Here is a 26,443-nt window from a genome sequence, read left to right on the forward strand (position 1 = left end):
GAGTGGAGTAGGTGGCGAGCGTGTCTCGCCGACGCGCGTTTCGCTACAACCTTTTTCAACTCATCATTTGAGTGTATACAATTTTCCTTTGTTTTTAATATTTCGCTATGAACATTTGGATAACATGTATTGTATAATATAAATATTTTTACTGCATATCAATAAAGTTGTTTTTATGTTTTACACAAAACATTTAACTTAACCTTTGAGTTCCCGGATGGACACATTTTCTTTCTTTTCACTATTGGATTACCAATATTTAAGTGACTGTAAGCTCTTGGGGCTAGACTTGTATATACTTGCAATGGCTCTTGTGATTGTTTGGTAGATCCTAACAGAAAAGTACAATTTACCAACATCAGAGTAGAACAGGCTATGCCAGCAACAGGCTCTTTCACCGCTTTAGGGATAATGCCAGATCCGGCCTTACTGGAGCTTACCGCCGTCCCCATTGAGTAGCATTATTTCATTTATTAAGAATGACGCAGGATGGCGTTACATGTTTTTTTGCAATGGAATCCAGCTGAAGCCTCTCAAACTTCGCTGGATCCCTCATGGGTGAAAACACTTTACGCCAGCGCATATCGCTTCCTCCGTTCGCCGGCGGCGTTGGTAGGAAGAAATCTTTGTGCAGGAGAGGGGTCTTCCTCCCAGAGCGGCCCTGGCATGGTAAATAGCAGCAGTACTTAATTATGTATCAAAGCGATTTGCACAATACATAATGATAGCTACTACAACCCAATGACCCCTCAGTATTTAAATCCAATAGCAGCAATTGCCTTAAAAGAGTAATTCGCAATCAAGCTATAGTGAAATAACACAACTAATAATTATGGGACCGGAATTTGACACCATATAAAGCAGCAGACACTATGTGTTTCAAATAATACTCAGGTCATTAATGCATTATTTCATCTAAGGTTGCCTGGTGGAAATGGGATCCACAAAATCGAGACACGCAGCACTGCCAAAGTGTATTTTGGTAATTTTGCTCCTTGTAAATGACCACTTCTGTGTGTAGGCGAAAAAAATGTTTTAATTTTTATTTAAAGAAAGTACATGACACATCTGTCTGAGCGGAGGAGTTGTCCAACTCCTCCACTCGGACACATGGTGTCTTCAGCTCAGTTGCTGCTTGAAATATTGAGGCGCTGTTTGGGAAAGAGATAACTACTATTCACCTCCTGGAAAGCCGAGCAATAAGTGAACACTTTAGGTCTCCCTCCACCCAAGCAGTCCCGACATTTAGTCACATTTAATTAATACACCTCCTTCCCCCCGACCAGCTCCAACATTAAATTAAAAGCATTTATATTTAGTAAAAAGGCCTATTTTTCCTAAAGAACCCCAACCACATAGAGGGGAGGAGTGGACAGCCCCGAGGGGGGACCAGCCACCAGGAAGAAAATGAAATAAAGATATACTCTTAAAAAAGTAACTAGAATCAATATTAGCCAAAGAACATGATTAATAACAATGCACGTCGTGTTTCTAAGATGTTGAAAAGAATGATTTTTTTCCATATATTTAGAAGCTTCATTCTACTGTTCATATGATTTATTTCTTCAGGTTATATGGAATGCATGAGCTGGTTCCTAGAAAACAATATGTCAAGCCTGGGAGGGGATGAATGGGTTAACTGTTAGTCACAGAGCCTTGTCTGACATTACTTAACATGACAAGCAAGGATTTTGTGCCAGGCTGATGAACCTGCCTTTTAGCTGATTGCTGGGACCCACAATGGCCAGAAGATTAAATTCTTTCTCAATTCTCAGTGCATTATTATATGTAATGGGAAGCACTACTCATCGCGCAGGGGGCAGAGGGTGAGTCATCCAATCACCCAGCACTACACAGCCGGCATTGTTCCCAAAAGGATGCGCAACAATTAAAGTGCCATTTTTTTTTTCCTGTAGTGCAAAGTGGTCTTAAAAATGGTATACAGTGCTGCATTTCTGCATACATTAGCCGGTGGAATATCAAATATGAAGCTGAGTGCCGTGAGAGGTATATAACGCTTATACACGTACTGTAAAGTGTTCTCTTGAAATATACAGACCACTCAAGTACATGTATCGGCACCAAGTGTCACCTGATATGTTGTTGCTTTACAACTTAGTGCACTGTGCTCACTCCAAGAAGGGGATATTCAGGGGAGGAGGAGGGGGGGGGGGGGGGCTTGTATACTGCAGGGCTCTCTTGCTGGGCATTGTACAAAATGCTCTCTTCCCGGAGGACCAGACTCTTTGTTTTTCTTAGTACACAGTGCATGATGTAGTAAAGACAAAACCATATGACCTGGTGATGGGTCCTTGTGAAGATACCGGGTTTAAGGTAACCTTCTGTGCCGCACAGTTGGCCTACCCGGTACCTATCCAAGGTTCAAAATCACCCAGGCAAATATAAGAGATAAAACAAATAAGTTTATTTAACAAAATGGTAGCACAAAACAGCAATAAACACATTTAAATAATAACTTGCAACAAATAACACTACAGTCTGGCACAGACAACATACAGGGTATAATGAAAACACCTCACCAGTATCCTTGTCACTTTCAGGGACTGCTGTCTATCAATCCAAGCTTATCCCCCTCTCTCCTTTAAGGCTACCAGCAAAGGTAGCGGCCTTCAGTCACTGTCACTCCGCTTTCGGTGGACACACAGCTCACCAAGACCTGGACAGGTAGATCAGGGCAACGGCAGTACTCCAGAGACCGATTGTCCCTTTCCTGTCTGGGGGAGAGATATATAATCTCAACGCCAGACCTGACTTCAGCTGTCAACTGGTAGTGAATGCCAGTTTGCTGTCCTCTGGAGCTCTCTTTTAAGCCCAAAAATGACCTCATCAGCAATTTCAGGACCTGCCTGATTGGTCCTTTTCTGTGTTTACCTTTTCACAGGTAAACATACAGACAAAGGGATAGCAGATAAGCCACTCCTGATTTAATTAAGGACAGGTATTGTTCTGTGGCTATACAGCAGAGTTTGTTAAAACAGGAGAGATCACAATCCAGACACATTTACATTTAAACACACAATGCAGTCCTCTGTAATTAAACATAGAGCTCACATCTAAACAAAGACAAGAGACCCCCTGGTGTGCTGTACCTTCATACAGGACTGGTGGACAATAACCCTTTTGCTTAGACTGAAACAATGGACTAGTCTGCAAGATACATGCTGGCAGACCTTTTACTACTTTCAAAATAGAGTATGCACAAGTCTAAATATGACTGAGAAATATGGGGAACCAGAGGGCTAGAAAAAGTACATGTTTTTACAGTCCGCAGTTAACAGGTTGAGGTGATATTAATACCTCGTTTCCCCACAGTCCTCTTTGGACATGTTTAGCGAGAAGCTTCTTTATAAGGACTAAAATAAAATGATATTGTTGGTATTGTTTCGGGTAACAGTCCATTATCTCTTGTATTCTTCCCAACGCTAGTTTAGAACTAGAGACTTAGGTGACTATCAATAGGAAAAAACATCTAGATCGGGTAAAAATTGGGGGTCTTCACTTGATTTAGGGATTTTTCTTATTTAGCACCCACCCCCTGGCCCGGTGAAGACTATCGATAGCTATTGCTGGTGGTATTGACTGCTGGCTGGCCATCGGCGATGCTTCTCCATGCAAAGCACAGAGAAGCCTGGTTATCATGGACAGCCTCGGATGGCTGACGCCATCTCTGGATGGTGTTAGATAGTGGTGCCCACAGGAAACAAAATGCTTTACCATTAAAATCAATAATTTTTTCAATGTTCTTTAAAAAAAAAAAAAAAAAAAAAAAAGGTTGGGGATTTTTCTATTTTTTTACATTTTTTTTCTTTAATATAACTTCATTATTTTGTTGTTGTTGTTGAATCTGAAGTCCGGTCTTTCAGTTCCAGTGCACATGTCGGTTCCAGTGCAAGCCGGCTCACACGTGGTCAGAGGGACCCTGCACTAGCCTGGCAATCGGTAAGACTCGTCGCTCAGTTACCCCAGTGACATTTTTTTGATAATTTACAGCTAGAAAATTTCTTTTTTATTGTGTCGTTATAATAAAATATCTTCACAACTGAGAGGGTCTTAATAAATAAACCCCTTAACTACTGCAGAATATCCTGGGTCCAAGAAGGTGAGAGAGGCAAAGTGATATGTCATTTATGAATGTTAGGGTCTGTGGCTCACTAGGGGAAATAATATTGAAGTTGTGCACATATTTGTGACTGCAGCTGCAACCCGCTAAGTTGTGGATTGGACCAGGTGAACAGAGGAGAGGTGAAAGCTCCCATATCACTGGTATCTGTGGAAAGACTCTGGTCCATGGAGATAGCCCATCTTATCAGTGTGGATTGTGGAACAGGAACGAGGGAGCAGAACATGCCCTTATACCTCCTATCCAGCATCGCTACATAAATATAAGCTCGCCATGAGCTTTCCTATCGTCTCCATTTACTTATTAAAACATAATAGAGGAGAAATAAGTTAAATTACAAATAAGACACATACTACACCCACCCCTTACATAAAGTAGAGTGCAGCAACAGCTGTCTAGTAGATTGCAGCCCCATTTCATCAGTGTAGAGTGCACCAACAGCTGTCTAGTACAGATTGCAGCCCCATTTCATCAGTGTAGAGTGCACCAACAGCTGTCTAGTACAGAGTGCAGCCCCATTTAATCAGTGTAGAGTGCAGCAACAACTGTCTAGTACAGAGTGCAGCCCCATTTCAACAGTGTAGAGTGCAGCAACAGATGGCTAGTGCAGAACCATTTCATCAGTGTAGAGTGCAGAAACAGATGGCTAGTGTAGAGTGCAGCCCCATTTCATCAGTGTAGAGTGCAGCCCAATTTAATCAGTGTAGAGTGCAGCAACAGTTGACTAGTATAGAGTGCAGCCCAATTTAATCAGTATAGAGTGCAGCAACAGTTGACTAGTATAGAGTGCAGCCCAATTTAATCAGTATAGAGTGCAGCAACAGTTGTCTAGTAGAGAGTGCAGCCCCACTAGATTGGTATACTGTGCTGCCATCAGGGAAGACATTTACCAGATTTTGCAACTATTATTGACGAATGTATATGTTAGGGCTAAATTCCTGTATTGCTATACAGAGGTATATTTAACCTGCAATTGACAAGCCAAAGTTAATATGTATAATGCTGTATCAGCAGTAGACCCCACATATACATGTATACTAATATTTATTTAAAAAAAATACAGTAGTTTAAGTGGGCTGGTACATGGTGGTATGTTATACTGTCACGTCTCCTGCTGCCTTCATTGTAACACTATCACATTCCAGTCACTTACATTATATATGTATATATATATATATATATATATATATATATATATATATATAGTGGTATGTCATACTGTCACGTCTCCTGCTGCCTTCATTGTAACACTATCACATTCCAGTCACTTACTTTATATATATATATATATATATATATATATATATATTTATGCACATATCTGACACAAGACACCGCAAAAACATTAATTCATGCACTCATCATCTCCCACATCGACTATTGCATTTCCCCTCCTTACTGGTCTTCCCAAAGTCAGACTTGAACCCCTACAATCTATTTTGCACACAGCGGCTAGATTGATTTTCCTTACTAACCGTTATTCCTCTGCTGAGCGACTCTGTCAGTCTCTACATTGGCTGCCTGTATATCAACGAATCCAATATAAAATTCTTCTACTAACATACAAGGCCATCAACAAAATTGCACCGACATACATTTCCTCACTTATTTCAAAATGTCTCCCTACTCGACACCTCCGTTCTGCACAAGATCTGTGTCTCTCTTCCACTCTCGTCACATCCTCCCATTCCCGGTTACAGGATTTTTTCCGGGCTGCACCCAATTTGTGGAATTCCCTCCCTCGCACAATAAGACTTTCCTCTAGTCTTCAAACCTTCAAGCGTTCACTGAAAACCCACCTCTTCAGACAAGGTTATGATATTCCTCAACCACCATCTTAATTTCCCTAGATTACCCCTAAAAAATTCAGAAAGGGCTGAAATTTGGTATACTAAGATGTTTTTAATTTGTTAATTTAATTTGTTAATTGTTAAAAGTGTTTATAAAGATTTTAAAAAAATATATATATATTTCTTGAAGGAGAAGTGACAGTTGGGAGTGGTTGGTGGTTGCCGGGGGTGACAGTTGGGAGTGGTTGGTGGTTGCCGGGGGTGACAGTGGGGAGTGGTTGGTGGTTGAGGCCTGGGCTATGGCCCAAATGCATGACAAGAACCTTTTTAACACCTTAAGTAGCTTGATTTGACTAGAATGCATGAGTATCATGCACGGGTTAACTTGTTGGTATATATATATATATACAGTGGTAGAAGTGGGGTGTATACAGTGGTATGTCATACTACCACTTCTCCTACTGCCCTCATTGTAACACTATCACATTCCAGTTACTTAGATTTTCCACACCGCTTCTATATTCCCACTTCGACCTCTGACTGTATAGATATTATAGATTATACTAGTTTTCGGAGGGAAGCCATGTACATAATGTACATAAACATTGCTTTGTCACATTAAAGAATAAAGGTTTAGCACAGTTAGATATTAGCCATAGATTTAGCCTAAGTACAGACAAAATGGACACTATCAGTCATGTTTGCTTCTTGCTTTCTGTCAGTGTGAAGTACGACCATAAAAATCGATTGACAGGATGAAAAGGGTGATAAAGGAAAATCTTTAGAAGGCAACCTGTGAATTATCATAGAATAGGTTTCAGCCTGAACATTTACACGGTCACCCGAGATGGGATGAACAAGGCTTAAGAAATGGTGCGATTGTACTTGAGATACAATTAACCAATAAGACTAGCTTAGACTGTCAGCTCCTGTGTCTAGACTACTATTGTTCTTATTGTGCACAATTTTTTTTCTTAAGTATGAAAGATTCTATTTAACGCCATTTGAGTTGTCTGTTTGTTTTTTTGTGACCGTCAATAAACCAGATATTTTTATTCGGAGATTCCTTTTTTCTGTATACTAACCAAGTACCTGCAAAGACATTGCAGTATTCAATCTACATTTTTCAAGCTATTTCAGATTTCTGGCAACAGAAACAGCGGTCTTTGTATAATGAGTCTAAGGGCTAGATTTACTAAACTGCGGGTTTGAAAAAGTGGAGATGTTGCCTATAGCAACCAATCAGATTCTAGCTGTCATTTATTTAGTACATTCTACAATATGACAGCTATAATCTGATTGGTTGTTTTAGGCAACATCTCCACTTTTTCAAACCCGCAGTTTAGTAAATATACCCCCAAGTGTCATTTACGAATCACTAAGGTGCTCCTTGGTGGGGACATGTACCTACTATTGCACAATGTAACCCACTTTTGGGGGGAATTCCTCTGCTTATATAAAGGGTACATTTACCCTTCAAATATACCAGGCGGAGAAGCGGACAAACAAAATCCATTTAAAAAACAACCACACTTACTGGTGCAAAAGTCTAAATAAGTGGTATCTTATTGGCAGAGCTAATAATGCTTAATAAATGCAATATGTGTCTATTATGTGCATATACCTCAAATACAGCAATATAAGAGGTACAGGCATAATTACCACAGTATCAGGGGGCACAGCTGGGGAACGGGGCATGTACCTCTGTGAATGCACCATGGGTAAATTCAGTTTTTTACACTTGGGTGGTACAAGGGGAACCCTTGCAAAATTTTGCCCTAAGGCCTACAAATATTTAGTTACACCCCTAGTAAGAGCTGTGAAAGGTGTAATTTGAGTTGCTGTCTCAGGCAGGACAATGACCAATCACATCCCCTGCAGGCAGGAAAATGCATTTCACAAATGTTCAACATATTCAAACATTCACCAATATATAAATGCGCTTAATTTAACAAGTCATGATTCAGCAAAGTTGTTTCTTCTCCTCGGATAAGCAGTGCCCGTCCTGCACCTGTGGCATGATGGCACGATAAATGATGTGTAATTTTCCACCTCCTGCCTGTCAGGAGGCACAGAATGTTTCCCTGCATCCGTTGTGAAATACCAATCATAAAGATCACCCGAGGTGTCAGCACCTTCTTTTATTGTCTCTGTCAGCTCTAAACAAAGTGTCTTCAGTGACCGGGATCTATAGACGCAGATTGTGAAATCAGGAGGAATGAAAGCACGAGAATTGTGAAATCAGGAGGAATGTGAAGCATGTTTGAGGTAGAGAATTTTATCACATTCCCAGGGATTCTATCCAAGTTTTAAATCTCGATTGAGAGTTATCATCATCATTTATTTATATAGCGCCACTGATTCCGCAGCGCTGTACAGAGAATTACTTTTAGAAATATACACTTATTTTTGGGAAAAAATGTATCTAGTTTGTCTGAAGATTAGCTGCGCCAAGTGGATCTTTGTAGTTGAATAAAAAATTAGTTGTTCTTTCCTACCATTCAGGATCCCCTTGAACAAAGTCTCCTGAACAAGTCATAGGATCCTATTTACCAAGCGTGCAGGATGGGCACAGGAATTGCTGTGGTTTTCCAGCAATGGAAGTAGAAATGCACCTAGGCTTGGAGGGTTTTTGGGCACTAGGAAACCCCCCCCCCCCCCCCCCCCCCTCGGTTTGCCTATGCACTTATTTCCATATATGTCCCTTCATGAGGGTATTGCAACTCCCAGAATGCCCTGCCAGGCCTGCTAATCCATGAACATGGGGGAATTGTATCTTATCCATAATCAGAAGCAGCGAGTTGACACCTATATTCTGCATCCATCAGCTTTTTTAGTGCTCAGTATATTTAATAAACTGAGGTGGAAAACTGCAGACTTAGAGGTTTTCTGTACAGTGGAAGCATTCATCAAGCCGCTAAGTTTGAGGTTATTAATCTTATTATACCTCCAGAAGAACTGAGAAATATTCCCATTGTCGGGCTACAACGAATACAATGAAGATAGCTAAACAAAACTTACAAGATGCACAATTCATGCCATATATAATCTGTAGTTATAGTAACCAGCAGGAGATGGGTAGAGTGTCCTGTGAGCGAATATGTGCAGGAACAGAGGTACTTGTAATGAGGGCAGATCCTAAATAATCAGAAATCAATTACGCTGTTTTTTTTTGTGTTTTTCTAATGTCAAAACATTATATATATATATATATATATATATATATATATATATATATATATATATATATATATATAGGAGTACATAAAACTATAAATCTAGAAGTAGTTTGAACAGAGTGATGTTCTGCAGAACCATAGAAAAGAGTCAGGCAGTTTGGTGCACGCCAGCTGTTGTGGAACTACAAATCCCACAATACCCTGCCAGCCAAACACTAGTACAGCATGCTGGGAATTGTAGTTTTCTGAACAGCTGGTGTTCCACAGGTTGATTTGTGGAGACTGACAGAACATCCTGGAATTTATAGTTCCACATCAATCAGAGAGCCCCAGATAGAGACTAGTAAAGTAGCAGTTTTTGGGCGTACTATATTAGATTTCCATATGAGAAAACAATGTACTTGTCCCCTGGCACATATATAACAAATTCTGGGCACCATAATGCTCAGATATATTAGATGTCTTCATAGATCTCATCCTGATAAAGGGATATTCATAGATTTCAAGCTTTATCCGACAATCAAAGGATGAGGTGTCCTCAGACATTTGGCAAGTCAATAAATGTTAGCAAAGGATACATAGCGTCATTTTGACCCTGCAAAGCCGCAGGAGAAGTGCCAAAACCATGTGATTTGTGACAAATCGCGTCATGGAAGCTCCCATCCAGCCCACGTCACCAGGAAGTGAGCAGGATGCAGGAGAATGGCCTGCTGTCCCGGGAGTGCGGGAGACCTACCCGGAATGCGGGATTCTCTTGAACATTCCGGGAGTGTGGGCAAGTATGGTTATAATAAACAGATTTCCTGTTTTATTCTGCTCACTTATAAACCTTATACTGTGTGTTTGTGTGCATGGTAGGAGCCACTACGGGTATGGTAAGCTTTGTTGTTGAACCCCTCACCAAGCTTACACCTGAGCAATATCACTGAGGTTTGCACATACTTATTTAATTGTAAATGCAGAAATATGGTTACGGTTTGCAAACTTTTTGGTAAGTTATTGCACCATCTACCGCAGGCTTCTGAGACAGAGCAAATAAAAGTATTAATATGGATATCTGACCCTCAGTCCAATATATTTAGCAGATTAAGGTGGTCAAAAAATCTGTTCCATGGGCCGGGAGGGATTTTGGTCCAGAACTGAATCATCTGGGTGATGTTTGAGGACTCCCCTGAGGTTAGAGTCAACTCATGTCTCTACGCATAATTTACATTGGACTTAGATCTGGGCATAGACCAGATGGCCTCACGTTCTGCTCAGGGATTGGCTGTTAGATTGAGGAGTCCATGCTTTATAGCTGGTGTGAGGGACATCTGATAACAGGCATCTTTGGGTTTGCAGAAAAATATATTTCTGTCCTTGCGGAAAATTAACTACACCTTGCAAATGTCTCTGCAAACACATTGTTCATTGACTAAGCACACAGGTGATCTCTAATCTTTAAACATGCACATGTTCTTCTTTGCGAACAAAAGATTGTTCCCTCCTGACCTCTCACGTAGACCAAGTTTATTTAATCTTTTTTTGTTGCACATTGATTTTGGATTGTAGTAAGAGCTGCCAGGAGATCATTTGATGTTTACCTGAAATTTTTCAATCATTCTTGGTTCAGCTTCCGGTCTGCATGTGGGGTAAACTGGTCATAATTGCTTGTAAACGATTTTTAGGGCGTGTTTCACTAGTCTTCAAGGCTTCAACTCTTGCTTGTAAGGGATATCCTCAGTTATGAAGTGAGCAGAGATAGGGCAGCCTGTAGCCAATCAGAATATCAGAATGGTGACAGCAGCAGGAGAGGATTGTGGGAGGTGACCTGTCCGCTGGTGTGTTAGGACAGGTCTGCCAGTGACCAGGGCAGTGTTATGATGTCAGGTAAGTAGGAAGTGACAGTCTGAGAGTTATATAGTGAAAGGAGCAGGGTTCTCCAACAGCACAATGTAATGATGTCAGGCTCCTATCAAACTAGTGTAGGAAAATTGTGGTGTCAACACACATGTCTATTATTGAGATCCATTATTTACTGGAATTGTAATCAGAGTTCTCTGAGTAATCTGGAACTCTGATTACAATTCACAATAAGGTACTAACAATATCTCCCGAATATGTTTTGCCTTTTATCTGAAGACTTATCTGTTGTTTATGCTGCTCAGACTAATGCACTTCTGGCCAGATGTTACCACTACTGAATATCACTGTACGTTGTACTTAATAAATGTTTTTGTTTTAACGGTTTATGGTTTTATGCAAACTGGACGTTTACACTATTACTATACCCCCCTCCTTTTGTCTGCTACCACTACCTAACTTATATAGGACAGTTCAGATAAGGCCCTCTCCATTGTTATAGTAGGGTTAATCTGTTTGGTTTTTTTGGGACGGGTGCATGTTTTTTTTTAATTTATTTATTTATTTGACCACTGTACAGTGCCAGCGGCAGAACTTAGACTAGACCCCTAGCTGTACAGGAGATACGGCAGAAATCCAGCGCACTTTAAGCTGGTTTGGACGTGCTTGCATGAGAATGCCCTTATTGTACATTGCCAACGTGAGCCAGCCCTTTCCTCACCCTGTTTACTCCCCTAAATCGTAGGCTGTACTAAGGGGTATATTTACTAAACTGCGCGTTTGAAAAAGTGGAGATGTTGCCCATAGCAACCAATCAGATTCTAGCTGTCATTTTGTAGAATGTACTAAATAAATGATAGCTAGAATTTGATTGGTTGCTATAGGCAACATCTCCACTTTTTTAAACCCGCAGTTTAGTAAATCTAGCCCTAAGTGTTTTTTTCACCACTAAATCATCCGCTTCTGAGTAGGATTACCTCGACATGTGCACGCTGTGTCCTTGTAAGCTGTGGCGGGTCCCTGCTGTCCCCTCTTTTAAAGACATACTAACATTTATTTACAATCCTAGTTTTAAACATTGCAAGAGATACCCTGAACACCCCTGTCCATCCTATGCATGATCTATGATATATTAATATATATAACAAAAAAGGTTTTTCACCTTGTAAGACACTACATTAAATAACTTTTCCAGGGGGTAACAAGAGTATGGCAATGGTACGTCGAAAAATGGTTTATCTTTTGGCCACGGTTTGCTTGTGTATCAATCCTTTCTGATCTTCTGTCGTGTCATAAGGCAAAGTCTGCACAGCCTTGAGTATATTGAACTCCCTAACACATCACAATTCCGCTGCTTGAAGTTATTGTATCCAGAGTGTAATACAAGAGGGAGGGCACTCGATCTGCCTTCTTGGCAGCCAAAGATTATTGACTCCAGAAATATTGAGATAAGAGCAAATTACAGTGAAGTGATTGGTCAAGTCAGAGCAGCAGTCACATTTTTATTACTTTTTTTTTTTTTGTAGAGAATGTAAAGTACTTGTGGGGAAGTCTTGAGATGTCTTGAGTCAGTCTCCATCTCCCGCTCTAATTGGAGGCACTTGTTAGAGGTGAAGTCTTACCCTACGCAGGTTATATTGACCGTCGCACATTGACAACTCTCCAATCACAGTGAGTAAACTAATAAAATCACAATATCACAAACTATCCCGCAGACTGCAGGAACCGTTATTAAATGTCTATTTTCTATCAGATTTGTATTTCATTTTAGGTAACAAGATATATGCTTATTTGCATTTTGCAAAAGTAACTTTGCCTTAATACAACGCTGTTCTTTCCATCCTTGGCAGGGTATTTTTTAATGTAAACAATTCTTAGAAACACATACTGATAAGACGTTACTCAATAGTGTACAGTATGATCACCGGTAACTAGCGATAGGTTTTAAAGCAATGATTAATCACTAATTAAAATAGCAGGTTTATTAATTAATTCTGCTTGATTTCTTTTTGATTATTTTCAATTATATGGCAATTATATTGCACACATTTTAATAGACTATGTCTGATGTAAATTCTAGCACATGATTGACATATGTCAGCAAATTTCATCAGTAAAAGTATATAGTCATCTGACATCTGGCTTCCATTACTAAATATAGCAGTGTACTGGTGCTTTGGGTATAAGACCTAATTTCTGAGTCTCACTTTCTTTTTTATTGCCTGATGTATGATACATTTTTATATTACACATATAATGTATCAGCAGTATTTGTTTTAAAATTGTCAGTAAAAGATATATTCATAAAACTGGGATGATAGATTTTATATGTGTGTGTTGTAATATTTACTTTTCTATTTTTGCTATATAAAAACACAAAGTCAAATACAAGTTGATGTATCAAAAGGAAAACTTTTCAATAAGTCTTCAATGGATGCAACAATCCACAGAACTCTGAGCCAACATTTACATGTTGGCTCATTGCATTTACAACCACCCCCTGATCTATATATATGTAGAGATATTCACCCTTAATGCAGCAGAGGAGATGGAATAATCACCTTTTTAGGACATTCTAACCCCCCCCCCCCCCCCCCCCGAAACTCAAAATATTGAAGCACATTCTATACTGTACATAATGGAGAGCTTTGTGCTTTCCAAGTCTTCATTGGTAATTGTGTATAGATATGAGTGATTACAGGAATGGAGAAAATTGTGGCTATTTGGAAAGTATAGGAGAGCATAAGAGACATGCATTAGTGTAATATAGATAATTACAAACATCCCTATATTGAAGGTGGGGAGAAAGCACAAGGGGGGAGTATTGAGTTTCAAAAGTTAGATTATGAATGTAATTATTGTACTTTATTAAACTAACCCATTTTCTCTTTTATAACTTGTCTTATGAAAACAAATAAAAGCAAAAGATCACTTTGGAACACTTTGGTTGTGGTGCCGTTGAGGCGGACAGTGAACACTACCCTCCCCAAACCCCAGCCATCACAATGACATTACCACTGGTCCTATTGTATTTTAAACCTCTATAATACCTTGTATGAAGCTTGCATAATAAAACTGGTTCTGAGAATTGCAATTAATATGCAAGAGATGCTATGCTGTTCATGTAAATACAGAATAATAACAGTTCCTGAGATTTACATCCAGCATATAGAACAACTGAAGTGGCACTGTGTAGCCAACCAGGCATGGATTAAAAGAACAGATACTGAGGATTGTGCTAAACATACAGAGTAGTAAGCGAGGTGGTACTGTGCATAACGGACAACAGTGAGCTTGAACAGCTGATCCGCCAAAACCGGGCAACGCTATTAGAGGACAAACGGTTTCTCCAGCAGGGCTTCCTGCTAAAGCCCTGTGCAGCCAGGGGAGTCAGAAGTCCAGGGGGACATTTTAGAAAGTGATGATTGAAATAAAAAAATTATTACATTTATGTTTAAAACTAAGGCTATTGATTAAGTGATCAATTGACAGGTACATAAATAACAATAAGATGCAAAGTGCAAGAGATCTATAATGCAATTGCGTGATATTCCACGATAAAGGTTATGTAGAATGTACAGTAGAAAGTTCTGTGTATGTGTCATTTCTTATGTTACTGGGATATAAATCACCCAGGATGAATACAAAATGGGAAACATGAAAAGTAAATGGAAGACTGTAGATAAGAGAATGTTGGAGAGATATATTAATCTTTGAACTATCACGTTGTGCTTGGCAGGATTCCTGAAACCTGGATAATACTTGGAAATTCCATTTACACGACAGCCCTCAGTGATTTACCCACTGAGTTTTAGAGGATCGCACAGGCTTCTATTTATATAAACATTCCAACTACGGACAGCCTGTTTCAACCCGGTTAGGGCTGCTGCACTGGAGAACTCTAATAAGGGTGAGAGAGGCTTAGCGCTAGCCTGTATCACCACTTAGAAAACATAAAGCATTGTGTCAAATGGTTGCCATGTAAATTTTACTTCTCAGAAGTCTATACATTCAGTAAGATTGGTTTATGCTAAGTATAAGTAACTTGAATTTTAGACGACTGTGAAGATCTCTAAGTAACATGTTTGAATATTTTGAGAAGGAAATAAATAGTTTATGTGGTTCACATAATGCTTATGTGTCAAGATGAGCCATAGGTCTAGGTGAGCGACCTAGGCAGGGTCTCGAGACCAATAGTACCACCACCGGATTTTGTCTTCCCCGTCTTATTTACAGACACTCGGCCACACTCGGGTGGACTGATATACCACACAATGGAATCTTTCCAAGTATAAGTGACAGCAGTTGCAGGTCATCTGGACAGTAGACGTCAAGGTTGGACATCCATGATCTAAACTTACAATTAGAGGATGATGATGGAACAAGAGCTACAAAAATATTTCCTACTGCTCCTTCTAACTCGAGTGATCTGGTGATGACAGTACTACGTGCTCTGAAAATGACATTAGGCAGGGTTGCACCGAACAGCAGATTCTCCATGCAGCACTCCAACTAAGCCTTTCATTTCCAGTTCACCCAGTTTAACGGAAACATAGATATTTCTTAAGCATGTACTAAATCCCAGGTGTTTAGTTATCTCTGTCCAAACACCTCTGCAGTAGGACAAGTGGCTTTTGACCACAGAGAATCTATGTTTAAATGACTACTGACAATCAATTAAGTAACTTCTTGTAATCAATTGGTTTGGGAATGTTTACACACAGCTAGAGCTGGGTACTATACTAGCTAGCCAAACAGAAACAGTCAAGTGGTATGTGAGTTATAGCTTTAAATGGCTAATTAGATATTGCAAGTTATCAGACTGCTCCAGTCTTCAGCCAGGCTGACCAAGGCAAATTTTCTGCAGTACAGAAACAATGTCTACAGGACTATAGATGATATCCATATAGATTATATACAAGTTTAACATTCTATATACAATGATGTCAGATTAGTGTCTCCTTCTTTATACCAGGTGTAGCTATGGCAGACACAGAATTGGGCGAGATATACAGCAAAGAAATTGAAAATAACCGCTCCGAAAAGGAACCAAAGCTTCACTGGTTTGAGCAATATGTTCAGCCGTGCCTGGCAGAGCTTTTGGGCACTACCCTCTTCGTGTTTGTGGGGTGCCTTTCCGTCATTGAAAACACATCCGGCACCGGACGTCTACAACCAGCTCTGGCCCACGGTCTTGGCCTTGGATTGATTATAGCCATTCTGGGTGGAATCAGGTAAATATATGTTCTGTTATAGGCAATCGGTCTCCCTGGGTACGTGACTGGGGTTTGAGTGCAATGTTCACAAGTCTAGTACAAAAACACCACTGTCTACATATCACTTATCCATGTAACTTGGCAAAGAGCAGCCAAGGCACACCAGTTGCCAAAAAACACTTCAGCAAATAACAATAACAAATTCTGTTTACTTTTCGTGAGCCAAGTTCACAGCCCCGGAGAATAAGTGGACTTGTTATAAATATTCACCATGGAAATAAATGATGAAATCAGTCTATAATGCTCACTGAAACTTGTAGTTCGACAACAAACGGTAAATACTAGGTTAATTATGTCTGCAATAAAGACAGATGCTTCTGTGTGGTGAAGATATTAACAATAATACATGCAGCTTATTGGGGTACAGACTGGGGTTATTGGGGTACAGACTGGGGTTATTGGGGTACAGACTGGGGTTATTGGGGTACAGACTGGGGTTATTGGGGTATCATCCAGAAACATATCTAACCCTAGTTTGAACTCTTATTTTATCGGGTATTCAGTGAGCGGGAATAATGGTCTGAGACTTCTTTGGGAAGCGCCCCTGGAGGACCTCTGCACAGGCGGAATAGAATAATTAGTGACCCCATTTTGAATGCAGTTGGGATTCTATGTAACCGGGGTGTGGCTGTATGTACAGAGCAGGTTATTACATCTGCTGTAACCATTAACTGGCATTTAAGAGCAGAAAAAGCAAATTGTTATGACTATATGTCCTGTTTCAGATAAGAAGCAGCAATATTGTCTTTACATTAACACAACTTTGTATCTAGTCAGTAACTTTGCACCAGCATGAAATAAACTCGGATAACCCTGACAGAGTTGCTGAGGTATAAAAGGCAAGAGAGCGTTATGTGGAGTGTCAACTGCAGACATCAGGCACACTCAACGGAATGCAATGTCCTCCATTAGTTTAATTGTCCTGAAATGAACGAAAGGATTTTTGCAGTTGACTTAGTCCCTCTACCTGTCCTGAAATTCATAATTCCACTTACGTTTTGCCCAATTCTGTATGGCCACGTCTCCACCAATCCTCTTCTCCCTGGATCCAATCACCGCTGTACATGTTCACAGTCCCATCTACAACCCTCAGTCTTGTCTCCAGTGTTACCTCGATTCTTTTGTGTCTTCCACCCTCTTCCCCTATAGTCTCCTTTTCTCAAATCCTTTTTTTTTTATTCACAACTGAAATAATTTACTTCCTATTACCAACCTGTTTCCTCTTTGGTTTCTTCTGGTTTTGCTTTCTTTTTACAATCACTGATCCTCAAGAATTTATTGTTTTCTCACTTTATTTGCCTTAACTCAATCATCCATTGTTCTTGTCCCCATTATTTCTTCCCTCACACAATTGTCTATTCTTTCTTACTATATTTATTATGTCCTCACTACATCTTTACCTTCTCTTGCACACCTTCTATCCTTCAATTTCACACCATCCTATCCTCATATATCTGCCCATACCCAACTCTATCCTCTACCTCTCCTCTATTCCTTCAAATATAGTATATAGTTCTTCCCTGCTCATGCCTCTCTATCCCACAGTTGTCCATTGTTCCGCCATTTCTTCCTCTCAATTGTCTGTCTGAATTGCCCTCTCTTTGGCCTCCACTTTTTTTGTCCGTTTTTAAGTTACCATTGTTCTGCTACTTCTACTGTCTCACTTCTGTCCTTCTCTAATTCTACTTCTTGTGTTCATCCTCATTGGTTTCTTCACTTCTCCATCATTCTCTCAATTCTGAAATGTAAACTTGTGCTCACATTTTGCCATTCTACACAATCGGCTACTTGGTGGCACCGTCCTACATCTACAGCAACAACAACAGTGTCACCACTAAACTCAAGAAGGTCTAAACCGCTTCCTCACCAAACCACATGCTGCTCCATGATGTGAGCAATCCAAATCATAAAAGAGGTTGACGTGCGTTATTCCCCAAAATAAACCTTGTCTGATTAAGGGATCTTGGATAAAGACATGTAAAGCTGGGTACACAGTACACTGTTTTCGTCCAATAATCTACTCAACCAGCCGGCATACGACCGCTCGTTCAAAAGTCGGGTCAGTGTGTGTAGTGACACGATGGTCGAAAGTCTTCCCAAATGGATGATTGTCGCCTCATTTGGTTGGTCGTACCGTTAAATATTTTCGTTACAATCTCATTTCCGTTGTGTAGTGTGTATAAACTTCTGACCAATGTGTACGAAATTGCAATCATTGCTCACGACAACATGGCTGTAAAAAGTCGCTAAAGGGACGTCCGCTCTTCCCCTTATCGTCTAAAACAAGGCTAGTGTGTATGCAGTCCACGGACCGAGCGATCGGACCATCGATCGCATGTAAAATCGATCGGCATAAAAAGTTGGTAGAAAATTCTGTAGTGTGTACCCAGCTTTAGACACGATGACCATTGTTTTTGTATTACAGCTACTGCAATAAAATACACTGAATACATCTCAGATTCAAGCAAAACCAAATATGTATTTGTGAATATTACAAGTTTGTGTTTTATGTAGGAAGAACTTGTTCTGCAGTTATACATCTCCTGCAAGATGTCCCATGTCACCTGTAATGGGCTAATAATCTATATTTGTTGTTTCAGCGGTGGGCACTTTAACCCTGCAGTGTCTCTTGGCGCCTGCATAATTGGAGGACTGAACATTATCTTGGTTGTGCCCTACTGGATCTGCCAGCTGTGCGGGGGGATGATCGGAGCAGGATTGGCCAAGGTAACCTTAATAACGCAACACTGGGTGTTAGGTAAAGTATTAAGTAATATTACGGATAATATATCCCCTAGTGTAGATTGTAAGGATGTCAGAGATCATTGAGGAGTTCCGTGATCATTCATAGAGACAACTTGCAGATGGTAAGAGTAATGTGGTGGCCGCTCAGAGACATGACCGGCTCATTATTAGTTGCCTTCTAGAACCTGCACCATCTTTTCTTTTTATAGATAACAGATAAAAGGCCTATCTCAGCTGGTGGGAGAGGTATAAAGTCCCATTACTTGTAATTCAGAGAGAACAATGTTCTTGCAGGGGACTGTGGGGCCGGAAGGCCCCCCCGAAAAAAGTCATCTTTAAAACTTCACCAGGGGGTATATTTACTAAACTGCAGGTTTGAAAGGGGAGATGTTGCCTATAGCAACCAATCAGATTGTAGCTGCAGGTAGAATTGCGGCCTCCAGCTGGGCCAACCAAATTAGAGGCGACTTGGTGATGATGTCACAGGTGAAAGGCAGATGGTAGATGTAGTTTTCTGCTGCAATCATTGCACACCAAGCTGTGCTGTCTCTGCAGGCTGCAGGTCTCTCACAAGGACTACATTTTAAAAATATACAAAAGTCATAAAGCTGGTTTGGTGCACTTACCCATGTTTTTTGTTTTTTAGGCTCTAACAATGGAAGCAGATTATGTGAGAACGAATGGAGCTGCATTCACAACGGTGTCCACTGACGCTCAAGTTCCACGAGCCATAGGGGCTGAAATATTAATGACGTTCTTTTTGGTGCTTGCCGTCTGCATGGGAGCCATCAACAAGAAGACCAGCACCCCCCTGGCCCCTTTCTGCATAGGCTTCACAGTGGCAGTGGATATTATGGCAGGGTGAGGGAAAGAGCTAAATATTCTCTGTCACAATTGACATGTTAAATGTGTACATTTTGCCTGCATGCATAGTGGAGGGAGTCATTTTGTGGGTTTAGCCAAAATTCAGCCTGTCAATCCACTGAGAACCCATACCTCCCAGCGTCCCGATTGCAGTGGGACAGCCACGCCTCAGAAGGTGTGAGGCTTGTGGGGAAAGGGAGTGTGGTTTGGCGGATTAGGGTATATTCTGTGTGCCTTGGGGATTTGCCATGTGCGGATCAGGGGCGGGGCTTAATGTGTCCTGATTTTATCTGGGTAACTGCTAGGAGGTATGCGAACCAGTAACGTGAACCATTTTGTGGTCTGCACTTATATTCATGAGAATATAACAATGTCTTATTCTTAAATGATGTCCCTGGGGGTATAATTACTAAGCTGCAGGTTTGAAAACTGTGGAGAAGTTGCCTATAGCAACCTATCAGATTCTAGCTGTCATTTTGTAGAATGTACTAAATAAATGATAACTAGAATCTGATTGGTTGCTACAGGTAACATCTCCACTTATTCAAACCCGCAGTTTAGTAAATATACCCCCCTGTCTCCAATTGAATTGATAGGATGCTTTCTCATGAATCTCATGGCTGCCTCCACTGTGTTAAAGGGACATTTGTACTTCAATGGGTAATACCAAAGTGGATATTTAGCAGTTTTGATAGCACAGGGTATAGATAAAAAGACCTAGGGTTATCTGTGCACATTGAGAACATATTAAGGGGTAGATTTAATTTGTCGCAAGGTGTCTCTGGAGCGTCGGCAGAGACACCTTGATTTTCACGTCATTGCGACCTGTATCGCTTTTAATATAAAGCGGAAATGTCGGGTTAAGTGTTTAAACACTTAACCTGCAAGGTCCTGACATTGCCGCTTTAAATTAAAATTGATACAGGTCGCGATGACGTGAAAATATACTGACGGACACCTGACTAGTCGGAATAACTTCCAGTCACCATCCTGCTGCCATCGGAGATCTACAGCGTCGGTTTGGTGGTAAGTCGGCTAATATTACAATCGTTTTTTTCCCACATTCGGAAATCAAGTGTAGTACTCCTCTGTGTCGGAATGTTGGTAATCGTGAACCACCGATCCATTTGATACACTTATTCTTCTTGTGATAAGTTGTGAACTACGACACTCCAGCCATATCTGCTTATGAAAACCTATACACTAAAGTCTCTCCATAGACAATAATTCATCAACCAACAAAATTAAAACTGATTGTTTTTGTCTGGTAGAATGTCTTGCAAAGTGCATTTCTATGTATTTTCTCTAGAATCAATAAGCAATTCTATGAGGACTTTCCTGTAAGAGACTGTGTACCAGAAAATGCATCAATCATCTCTTATTGCCTTAGAAAAATAATGGCACAATTAAATTTGTTTTCGCTTCTCAATAAACCTGCTTTCTGCATTCAGGCGGGTGTCATATTGTCCTGCTTCTGTGTTACAGAGGAGCCATTTCTGGAGCCTGTATGAATCCCGCCAGGGCCTTCGGTCCAGCTGTGGTGACAAATTACTGGGGCTTTCACTGGATATACTGGGTTGGCCCCATGGTCGGTGGGCTGTTAGTTGGTGGAATTATAAGGTAAGATTACATTTTTATCCTACTAGTACAAAATGTATTGCGCTGTATCCTTTGCAGAGTCATGTGCATCGTATCCAATCATCATTCAAGTTCTATCCGTGACTCAGTGCACCAAGTAACTCTTGCTCTTATCTTTCCCGAAGGTTGCTGCTCGGAGACCAAAAAATCCGCCTCTTTTTGAAATGACGCCATGCAAAGAGTCTTCCTCCCGTCTTCTGGGCTCAGTCTTGGTCTCCAGCAAAGACCTCTAGTTCTCCAGTAACCTCCACAAAACTTGAAACCTGGAATCCAACTCATGAACTTTCCCAAATGGCCACTGGGACCTGGAGAGAAGACTACCCTCTCAACCAAGCTCGTCCACTAAGCCAGGAGTCCAACTTTAATATGGACGAGACAAACACACTTCTGCCGTCACAGGGCCATTAACAGGACTAGGGAAGACTCTTAGCTACAATGTCCAATTTTAGGGACTCTGATAAAACTCGGTTTTGTTTGAGATCACTTTGCTTTAGTCTGTAAGGATTCTAAGCCTGCTTTACCCACTGAGCCAAGTACAGCAATGCAATAAACTGCCCACCACTTGGCAGGGGTATTGCTCATAGTGGTATCAATAACGCAGCTTTTCCAAGTCATTCAACCACTGTGTGGTTCTATATTTTTCATTACCCTCAGACTCCTCAGGAATTAATGCTCCTTTTTAACTCCTCACGACCTCAGCGTTGAGTAACACTTGCAGAGGTCGTGATCACGAAGGTTAAATTATATTGTCACAAGACATTACGATGACGACACTGACTTATTTTTCACGCGGTGAGACTTGGATAAGTCGCGTATTAGTGTGTACATATTAGCTCCCATCAGATCCATGGCACAATTTGCTAGATTGAGGGCTGTACAGCATAGTAGTTGTGTATGTAGCCTGTGTACAGTTTGAGGCGTATTACACAAAAGAATAGGAATGGAAATGTCACTAGGATTATCATTCTCTGTACTCCATGCTCTCCACCATTTTTCCTGCCGCTTTCTTCTCTTCGTGTCGCTAATGAGTAGAAAGTGGGTGTGGTCTAGTTAACGCTCCAATAAATGCCATGTTTACTGCATACACATTATATAATTGTTATTTACGTTTTTCAACTGAATCAACGTTTAATGTTAAAATAAAGTTGGAAATCATCCTCATTGAAAAGAATAGAAAACAACTATAAGAAACAAAAGGAAAAAAAATTATGTTTTAAGGACTAAAACAGAAAAAAAAAAGGGACTTTTTACTTAACCTAAATAAAGACATTTTAATAGAACATGGTGTAAAATGGCTTTTTTGTTCCATCAAAGACATTTCTAAGAACATTTTCAGACTATTATTGTTAGTGTTGATGATTTGTAAGGCGCCAAAATGCTCACAGGGCAGATTCTTCCACTTTTATAGAACATAGTGGCCTACTCTCCCGGAATGTCCGGGAGACTCCCGAATTTCTGGGAGTCCTCCTGGACTCCTGGGAGAGCAGGCAATTCTCCCCGATCCTGGCCGGCTGTGTAAAGTAAATGGAGGGGGCGTCATGGCTGTGCCATTGTGGCCCCTCCCCTGTTTTTAGTGGACCAGAGTAGTGATGTCCGTTTTGGGGGCGGAACTAATGACGCTATTCTTTGAGCCCCGCCCCCACACACCCACCTGCACCCCGGACCTCCCGGGAAACATCTTACCCATGTTGGCAAGTATGTCATAGAACAGTGTGACACTCCAGGTGTTGTGAAACTACAATTCCCAGCATACCCTTCTACAATAAGCTGCTATATATTGGCAAAGCATGCTGGGACTTGTAGTTCACAACGAGAAAGAAAGACAGACTAAATACATTGTACTGCAGAATTCCTGTCTCCATTTGTAGAACAGCTAAAGTCACAGAGAATGGGGAAAAGGGTGCTGAGATAGGTCAAAAAATCTGGAAAGGCAAAACACCAGTTCTGTCAGTTATTTTCTAGTTAGACTTTAGGCTTCATCACTGACTACAACCCAGTTTCTGGATTCCTCAAACTAAAGGAAACATTCCGTCAAGCCAAGCCTAATGTTCCGACTTCTGAATTGCCCAGAATGATGCAAGACAAAGAAGCTCCTGCCTTTTAAAGGCAGCTGTCAGCAAAGGGATCGGACAGATAATATGCTGGACAGAAATAATTAACCATAGACCATTTGCCCATTTCATTAACACACAGGCTTGAATATACCAAACCGTTTCACTTGATTTCATCCCTGATGTCTAGGCGCCCTAATTACAAATGGTCAACTATTAGCAAACGCACGCAAGTGTTCCAGGCTCGTCTGCCCGCCTGCCGCAACAGAAAAATGGGAGTAATGAAAACCGCGTGGACGTGGTTAGTCTAATCCGCGTGTGGTTTTATATGAGCAATTAATGTGTATGAAGCATTGTTTTATCAAAAAGCTTTAGTGAAGTACATTTTTCATTTTTCAATCCAGGTACTATTCTAGTGAGTTATATACAGTACAAAGAGCATTCTGGTATCCCATATAGAATATAGAGAACATCTTAATCACAGATATACAATACTGAGAGCATCTTAATAAAAAAAATGCAATACAATACAAAGAACATTTTAATGACCACTACACAAAGCACAATGCCTACTATTCAATGCCAAGCCTGTTATGGAGGCCACTAATCATCATCATCATTTATATAGCACCACTAATTCCACAGCGCTGTACAGAGAACTCATTCACATCAGTCCCTGCCCCATTGGAGCTTACAGTCTAAATTTCCTAACACTTGGATAGACAGACACACACAGACTAGGGTCAATTTGATAGCACTCAATTAAGCAGCCAATTTACCTACTAGTATGTTTTTGGAGTGTGGGAGGAAACTGGAGCACCTGGAGGAAACCCACGCAAACACGGGGAGAACATACAAACTTCACACAGATAAGGCCATGGTTGGGAAATGAACTCATGACCCCAGTGCTGTGAGGCAGAAGTGCTAACCACTTAGCCACCGCGCTGCCCATAGACTAATATCTTGCAATGCAGACACCCTAATTATCTGGTGTCTCTGGGGGTGTAACAGTACAGACTGCTTAAATTTCTGGTGGCTTCATAATGCAGATCATCCTAAATCCCTGGTGGCTTTACCATACCTCCCAACTGGCCCAGATAGCAGGCCACTAGAAGTGCTTACATTGAAATTGGTGGAGCTATGCCCAAATGCAGGACTTTGGGGAAAACTGGGACAGAATTTGGACGGATTCAGGTGGGGCTTATTTTGTTCAAATTCTGCATGTATGTATCTCTGCTGGCGACCCAAATTACTTATGCTTCCTGCAGTCACATACTGTCTCCCAGCAGTCTGGAGAAGTTTGGTTACATCAGGACCTGTCATACCCAGTAAACAGTTCCCAGCACTCTGACTAGTGGATATTTCCAGCCATTCACCAATAAGCATATAAGTGACCGCCCAACACTCCGATTGGTGAATGGCCAGCGCCATCCACAAATCAAATGGTAGGAGCCGTCTACTGGGTACGGCAGAAGTTGGCATACCAAGACATTGTGCAGCCGTACATTTCCTGACCGTGACTAGAGGCTGACATCCAGAACAGCTGGGACACATCCTCCACTTGCCACTTAGCCACCAGGTACAGCCAAGAACTGTACTGTGGAGTTGACCATGAATGTAATCAGGTGGCTGTCTTTCAAAATATCACCAGCAGAGGGTGCCCTAGCAAAACCAGAGAATCCAGGATTTATTCAGTGGTGACAGAATCTCTGTATATCTATGAACAGTTACACCTCACAGAACACAGACTTTATTTGCACAAATCTGAAAATAAATATATTTTTACTTTTTTTTAATAACATTCACTTTTGTTGTTTTTCTTGATCTTTCATGTTACATGGAACCACAAAATATCATCATCACAGTGTATTTTTTATCTTAAACCTCTAAGAGTGAGTTCCACATCTGATCAGAAAAGGAGCAGGGGCTCTCCCTCCCTAATAACGCAGGACGGGGCTGAGATCACCTACACCTCCAGGACATCTATTTAATAAACTGACTCAGATAGATATTGACCATAAATTAAGGCTCAGTGGTTGTCAGCTCCACTCAGGGGGTGCACTTACAATGTACATTGAGGGTCCATGTGGCAGCCCTGTTCAGGGGACAGAGGGGAAATATGATCAGCAGTGTATGATCACCATGTACAGCGCTGCGGATACCTTGTGGCGCCTAACAAATAAACGATAATAATAATAATGGTTAGGGCAGTTATGAACAACAGACCGCTGAGGCTTGTATGCATCCTTCAAAGGGGTCACATACTTCCTCCTGTTTATGGTAATTGACCCCTCTCCCTGGTGTCTGTGATGTGACAGTGTGAGCACAGTGCATTCCCACAGTCTGCGTACAAAGCTGCACACAGTTCCAGTATTTGGTGACCACACAGTTAGTGGGCCTGTCGGGATAGGCTGTGCCAGGCTGGGTTTGGGTGATCTGGGTGTGGTATGGGTAGGAGTGGAGCATGGACTAAATTCTCCAATGGGAAACGATAGCATTTAGCGAGGTAATCTATGATTGGATGGTGGGTCGTCCCTCCAGCTTGATTACCCAGGCATGCTTGGCCCGTGTGGTCACTTGACGCTGGTTATGTGATATAATTATACTGTCATACTGATGCCTCTCCACAAACAGGCAACTTGTGGGATCAGAGGCCACTTGTAAGGCTCCTAAAAAATATTATATGGGCCACCACTGGGCCAGGAGACCATCCCCAAGACAACAGTATACATTTTTTTTAAGCACAGAGGTGATACAGTATAAAGCATTCACTGTGACCATAAAATAATATAATTACACATTTCTGTGGCAGTTCTGTTCAGGATATAGAGGAAATTAGTCCAGGGAGTAGATTTATTAAAGCTTCTTAAAAAAATTGGAGTTGTTGCCCATAGCAACCGATCGGATTCGAGCTACC

The 26,443-nt window shown here is 41.0% G+C and overlaps 1 protein-coding gene and 1 long non-coding RNA gene across 3 annotated transcripts in view; one reads left to right on the forward strand and one right to left on the reverse strand.

Annotated features, from left to right (window-relative positions):
- Positions 1-22,735, forward strand: part of AQP8 (aquaporin 8) — a 44,090-nt gene extending 21,355 nt beyond the window's left edge. The window contains exons 2-7 of one of the 2 annotated variants that reach the window (XM_075179346.1): positions 12,479-12,623; positions 15,928-16,186; positions 18,829-18,955; positions 19,620-19,834; positions 21,323-21,457; positions 21,601-22,735. In XM_075179346.1, the coding sequence (XP_075035447.1) occupies positions 15,936-16,186; positions 18,829-18,955; positions 19,620-19,834; positions 21,323-21,457; positions 21,601-21,643 (771 nt within the window). In that variant the 5' untranslated portion in view covers positions 12,479-12,623; positions 15,928-15,935 and the 3' untranslated portion in view covers positions 21,644-22,735. The remainder of the gene's footprint in view (positions 1-12,478; positions 12,624-15,927; positions 16,187-18,828; positions 18,956-19,619; positions 19,835-21,322; positions 21,458-21,600) is intronic. The other variant, XM_075179347.1, reaches the window with a different exon arrangement.
- Positions 1-26,443, reverse strand: part of LOC142097489 (uncharacterized) — a 398,805-nt gene that overhangs the window by 131,061 nt on the left and 241,301 nt on the right. The window lies entirely within an intron of this gene.

This window comes from Mixophyes fleayi, chromosome 7 (assembly GCF_038048845.1).
Source record: "Mixophyes fleayi isolate aMixFle1 chromosome 7, aMixFle1.hap1, whole genome shotgun sequence".
NCBI lineage: Eukaryota > Metazoa > Chordata > Amphibia > Anura > Limnodynastidae > Mixophyes > Mixophyes fleayi.